Source organism: Acanthisitta chloris, unplaced genomic scaffold (genome assembly GCF_000695815.1).
Source record: "Acanthisitta chloris isolate BGI_N310 unplaced genomic scaffold, ASM69581v1 scaffold2019, whole genome shotgun sequence".
NCBI lineage: Eukaryota > Metazoa > Chordata > Aves > Passeriformes > Acanthisittidae > Acanthisitta > Acanthisitta chloris.
In genome coordinates, this window is record NW_008692872.1 from 1 (window position 1) to 6,428 (window position 6,428).

A 6,428-nucleotide genomic window follows, 5' to 3' on the forward strand; every position below is an offset into this window, starting at 1 on the left:
CTCGTCCCTTTCTCCAGTTGTCCTCCCTGACCCCTTCCCTTCACTCTTGTCCTTCACTTCCCTCTTCCCTTCCCCCTTCTCTTCCATCTTCCACTTCCCTTTCCCCTCTTCTCTCCTTCCCTTCTCCTTTCTCTTCTCTTCCCACCCCTCCATCCCGAGCATTGCCTTTCCCTGATCTCCCTAATTCCCCCTGATCCCACTAATCGCATTACTCCTGCCCATCACCTGCTCACAAACCTCTCCCTGCTGGCTCAGGGAGCCCTGCCAGGGGCTCAGAGGGCCCTGGGAACAGCTCCGATGAGGCACTCCAAGCCCTTTAGGCACTGGAAGGGACTCTGAGGTCTCCCTGGAACCTTCTCTTCTCCAAGCTGAACAATTTTTTTACCAGGAATTCTCAAGCTGTTGGGGTTTGGGAACTGAAGCCTCCCTGGAGAGGGAATGTCCCTCTTGATGTAACTACACCCAAAGTGCCCACATGGGTACCAACATCCCAAAGTCTCTTGGATTCTGCCAAGAAGGGAACACAACTCCTCTGGCCATGGCAGAGGACAGAGAGGTCTCACCTGACCCGGAGGCTGTTGCAGCTTTGCAGCCAGTGGCACTGCCCTCGCCTGGGACGGGGGGCTGCAAGGAAGGGCCACTGAAGTCAGGAGTGAAGAAGTGTCCCTGGAGGCTGGATCCAAAATGCTGTTTGCTCTCAGAATGTGTGAGAGAAGGTGCCTGGGCCTTTATGGTAGCAACTAACAGCCTCAATTCCCAAGGAACTGAAACAAGATCAGCTCTCTGTGCATGACTTTATCCATGTCTGGTTTCCAGCTCATGAGCAGGAAAGGGCTCTGTTGTAGGAAGCTGCTCCATAGCTCCTGAAAATGGGAGTCTGAAGGAGTAAAGCCCCTAGATGGATGTCCCTGGTAAAGGAGAAGGCTGTGATGTGCTCTCGGGGCATTAGACACTAAAGAATCCAGAGGAGAGTGTGCTGCAACAGGGATCTGCATGGAACAGGGCACAGTTTGCTGCTTGGCTTAGGGAGAGGAGTGGGAGCAGGGCACAAGCTGGGCTGTGCCACATCCCACCCTCCTGAAAATCCCAGACTCCGGGGGTGATGCACAGGCAGGACTTGTGTCCCTCCTCACACTGGTAACCACAGTCCTGCAGTTCCTCCTATCGGAAGGGGCAGAGGCTCCCAAATCCACACAAGCAGGATGTGATAGGTTAAGAGGGAACAACCTCAGGTTGTGCCAGGGGAGGTTCAGCTTGGATATTAGGGAACATTCATGGAAAGGATTCCAAAGCCCTGGAACGGACTGCCCAGGGAAGTGGTGGAGCCACCATCCCTGGAAGGGTTCAAAAGACTTGTGGTTATGGTACTTGAGGACATGATTCAGTGGTGACTATGGTGATGCTGATGGTTGGACTTGATAATCTTAAAGGTCTTTCCCAACCTTAATGATTTAATGCTTTTATCTGGAAGAGCTCAGACCCAGAAGCTCTGCCAGAGGGGAGGGAATAGATGTTGGGATTTATTTCTTGCCCTTCTTGCCCTTCTTGCCCTTCTTGCTCTTGGCCATGTCCTTCTTCCTCTTTGACCTGAGGAAAGACCGCACCAAGTAGCCTCTCCAGAAGGCCTGGATGCAGATGGCAGCACGGGTCCTGGCGGCCAACTCCTGCGCAGCCTTCTCCTCCTTCTCCCGAAGCAATCTGCGCGCCTCGTCAATCGGGGAATATTCCTGGAGCAGCAGAGCATGTTTGTCCATCAGCAGGGCCAGCTGAGCCTTCTCCTGGCTGTAGGCAGCATGAATCTCCTCATACTCGGCCTGGTGAAACAGCAGATATCAGGTACAGCCACTCAGCAGCTCCTCCCCAGGGACAGCTCCTGAAACCCTTCCCAAATCCACACAGAACCACAACTCGGAGCTGAGCTGAGTCTTTCCAAAGGCACTCAGAAAGGTGGCCTGTGCCCAGAGAATTTCCTGAGCTGCCATGTCCCAGGATCTTCATGCTCCTGTGAAAAATGCTCTCACATGGAAGATCTGGGGCCTCAGCAGTGTGGGGCTGTGTCTGCCTTAGTAAATCCTGCCCCAAACCTGCCCAAACATGGGGCTCCAGCATCAGGAAACCAAAACAATCCCATTATTAAACAGAATTCCTTATAATTAACAGCCAGGCCCCTCCCTGCACTTTGCTCTATTAGGAATCCAGCAGCTTTTATCCATCCCCATAAATACCGCAGGAACAGGAAAGTAACCAGGGCCTCCTCAGAGGTGAGGTTTGGGGAAGCTGATGTGTCCCCTCAGCCTGTCATGGCTCAGTTGGGTGCAGGCTATTGGGTGCCTTAGCACCCAGCAGAAACAGGAGAAGGATTTGGGCACCAGGCAGGGCCAACAGGATTGGGGATTGGATGAAAACTGTTTCCTGGCATGAGGTGGATGTGCCTGACAGAATGTGGTGACCTATTTCCCCCAAACACTGTGGGATTTAGCAGTGGATGTAACTTTTCCTAGAGTAAAGGAGCAGAGAACTCCTGGACACATAGGCAGGATGAAGATCCCTTTCCTATAGTTCACCTGAATGGAGAACTGCCCCTCACTTCACTGACTTCCTACCCATTCGGACAGAAACGTACCCAAGCAAATCACCTCCTGGCAAAGCAGAGCCAATACCTGTTTTTCTGCCATGTCTGCATCATATTTCTGGATCCAGTTCTGAATTTCTGTCTCAGCTCTGCAATTCCTCTGAAACACAAAACAAGATTGCACCCCTGCAGGCATCTGAGGCCTGGAAAGAAGTATCCTGAGTGAGCAAACAGGGAAGCTTTGAGCCCCAGCACCATTATACCCGAGTAGAACACCTCCCTGTGATGTCCCTCAGCTGACACACATGTGGTTTGCCCTGGTTTGAGGATTCTCCTGGGCCCTTCCCTGAGGCCCACAGAGCTTTGTTTGGTTTCCAGCATTAAGATGGGGGTTGAATGGCACCTCAAAGTGTTTTCTGCAGGAGGAAATTAATGTGTCTTTTGGAATGTGGCAAGTCATTGACAAACTGGGGCAACCACCCAAATATTGAAGCCAGAGAAAACTGCAAAGCATGAAAGCAGGACAGAAAGCACTCAAGAGATGGTGACTTTTAAAATGAGGTGTTTCTAGCTGTGAAACAACTTAGCAGAACGTAAGAAGGTACAGGCAGTTTACCCCCAGCTGCTGTATGTGGTCTGTGGAATTTTCAAGGGAAGGATCAACTACAGCCCATCACAGTGACACTGCCCCAGGATGTCCCAAGGGCTACCAGGCCTGCAGCCTCAGGGACTGCCTGACACAGCCACTGCACCACAGGAGGTATAAACAGGGATATTTTGGGGCTTGTACTGAAGCTCTAATTTGAGTTTGATGCTTTGTCAATGCCCAGTCTTGCTGCCACTCCATGCCCCATCACCAGTGTGGGTATCCTGCCATAGCACGGGGTGGGACTGGATGGGCTTTAGGTCCTTCCAACCCAAACCAGTTTGTGATTATTCCAGGAAATCACATTTACCCTTCATTCAACACAAACCAATTCCTTAGTTTGTGACTTCAACCAAGTGCCAGGCAGAGCAGGAACTGCTGAGAGCGGGAACTGTTGAGCCCATGTTCCACCTTGAATATTAAATCAAGTTTAAAAGATGCCTTTATACCGAGCCAATATTGTGGTTGGTCTGCTCATCCTACACCAGATGCCTTGTCCCTGCACTGTCCCTCCCCCATGGTGTGTCCTGCTCTCTGCTCAGCACTGTGACACCCTCCCGTGCTATGTCACAGTGCCTGTGCAGGTGTTCCCAGGGCCCAGGCAGGAGCAGGACCTGTGACAGCTCTGTCTCTGCTGTCACTGCAGGGCTGCTTTGCACTGGAACTAGCAGAGCATGAGGACAGAGTGTGTGTGCTCTGACAAGCACCATGTGCATCCTGCCAGGAACCGGCAGGGACCAAGTAATGCCTCACAGCAGCAGCAGCAGCCAGAGCTGACAGCTCCACACACAGGTTTAATCTCCTGTCCCAGAGCTCTCCTCCCTTTACCTTCCTGAGCAGCAGCTCTGAGGCTCTGTGCTCCAGCACCAGTGCACTGAGCTGTGCCCTCAGTTGCTGAATGTCCTGCTGCAGCCTGGCACACCTGGCCTGGGAGGCTTCCACGTCTTTCTTCTGCTGGTTGTGCCCTTCCATCTTGACCTGCTCCATGTTAGCCTTGCAGTCTCTGGCCAGGTCTTCCATGCTGGCTTTGAGGTCTTCAATCACTTTGTCCTTCTTGTTGATCTACAGCCAGAAAACAAGAGCAATCCCATTGGGAAATGCCAGTGAGGCATAAGGTGGTCAGGAGAAGAAAGACCCTTGCAAGGATGATAAGATCCAAGGAACTACCCTTGCAAAGGAGGAGGAGATCCTAGAGGAGACCCTTAGGTAGCACCAGGGACTTGCTACTGTCAGCTGAGGTAAGAGTCAGACTTACACAGGAGCTTTGGAAACTTTCCCCCTTGCTCCTCTGGGAACCTGTTAGTAAAAGCAGAGAGTCAACAAACCAAGCCAAATCAGATTCCGTGGAGTAAGTCCTGTGCTCCCTCAAGCTGGATCAGGCTCCGAGTGACTCTGGGAGATGAAGCTCCCTCAGGGAAATCCTCAGCTGGGTCCAGTGAAACAAATTTATTCCCAATGCCCTGGACAAGCTGCCAAATTGCACATAAGAATCTCAAGTGTCTCAATACTCAGATCTCCAGGGAGCAAAGGGAATGGGGAAAGCAGGGCCTTGGCTCTGCCGGCACAGGACAAAACCTTCCCCAGTGACCCCTCTTGCAGGGAGGAGAAGGAGAAGCACAGGTAAGAAACAAAAGAATGTTGTTGGGAGCTCAGGGCCTGGATGCTGGGACAGCCCGGGGGCTCAGGAAGTGCTGCAGATACAATTAGCAAGCCATGTAATTCATCTCATCACTGATTAATCACAAAGCTCCAAGGCAGCTATTAGAGTTGGAAGGCACAGAAATGTTGGTTTTAAGCAAGAGTGAAGACAGGGCAGATATTAAAAATGGCTTTTAATCAAAGCAATCTCTCCCTGGAATGACTTTCCATCATTTCAGGAGCAAGGAAGGAAGCAGCTGGCACTGTCACCCTGCCAGGTCACCACCAGAGCAACTTGTGCCTGTCCTGCAGCTCCTCTGGAACTTGTGTGGGTCAAGTTGGCTGGTGAGAACAGATTCAAAACATGCCAAATTCAAGTTTAAAGAGAAAATCAAGCATGCAATAAGCATCTTTCATTATATTTTGCAATAAAAATTGTATCTTTAAGTTTAGAATCTGGTCTAGAAATGATTTCTGGAACTTGTTCTTTGGGAACTGCAATAAAGGGATCAGGTTTTAGCTTCCCAAAGTTTTGCTTCAGTAACACTCTGTTGGCAAGCATATTCCCACAGGATCTCACCTCCTCCTCCCGAGCCCTGGTGGCTGCTGCCAGGTCTGCCCTCAGAGCTGTGATCATTGCAGTGTTTTCCTCAACTTGGAGGGAGATGTTTCTCATGAACTGAACCTTCTCTTCCTCTTCTATGGGACTGGTCAGGAGTCTTTCCAGCATGAAACCCCTGAACTCCACAAAGGCTGTGATAAATGCATCAGCTGGTGAACGTTTCACCTGCACCTCAGATTTCAGCCCCTCGCACAGCAAAGGGTTGGCCAGGAAGAGCCTCAGGATGTCTCTAGCAGAACATTTCAGGCGTTGCTCCTCAGCTCTCATGGTCTCCTCTGCCTCAAGGCTGGAGAGCAGCTCCTGCACTTTCTCGGAAAGCTTTTGGTGCTCCATCAGGCTGTCAGTGATCTCAGGTCCCAACATCTCAGCAGACTTCTTCAGAGAGACAGTAATCCATGGGATCAACCTGATCATCTCCAGCTTGGCAATGGTCTCATCCAGGACAGTCAGGACTCTTTCTGTCTCAATGCTGTCAGGCTTTGACTGATGTGGATCTGACACCCTCATGGCATCCAAGGGACTCATTGCCATGCCCTTCACCAAGGCTCTTTGCTTCACCTCCTGAGATGATGCCTGGAACGCAGCTGGATCCCCTGTTGCCATGGATTCAGTTAAACACCTCTGGGTTGAGGGGTTGGAGGTCTATAAAGGACACGACAGCTCTTGACACAAGGTGAGACTCTCAGAGCACATCGAGGTCCCTGTGCTGCCACTGTCACATATTCTTCCTTCCTGAATTTTCTCTCTGAAATGATAACATAGTGAGAGCATTAGAGAAAATATGTAACGTGGGAAAACGTGGGAGCTTCAGACTGCACTGGAGTTCTCCCTGCCTGGGCACGGGGACAGGACATAGGGTTGTGGGTTAGAGCTGAGGGCTCTGACCCAGAGGGGCTGTCAGATTCCACTGGGGATGGAGTAATGGGCTCCTGGCTTGGAAAGTGGCGGGG

The 6,428-nt window shown here is 51.3% G+C and overlaps 1 protein-coding gene across 1 annotated transcript; it reads right to left on the minus strand.

Moving 5' to 3' along the window:
- Nucleotides 1–31: 31 nt before the first annotated feature.
- IQCD (IQ motif containing D) lies at nucleotides 32–6,081 on the minus strand (the record flags this gene model as incomplete). Its single annotated transcript, XM_009082815.1, has 5 exons — nucleotides 5,437–6,081; nucleotides 4,047–4,280; nucleotides 2,661–2,732; nucleotides 1,550–1,814; nucleotides 32–107 (listed from the first exon to the last, which is right to left on the minus strand). Coding segments are annotated over exons 1-5 (1,292 nt in total), but the record flags the coding sequence as incomplete, so codon positions are not given.
- Nucleotides 6,082–6,428: the final 347 nt, after the last annotated feature.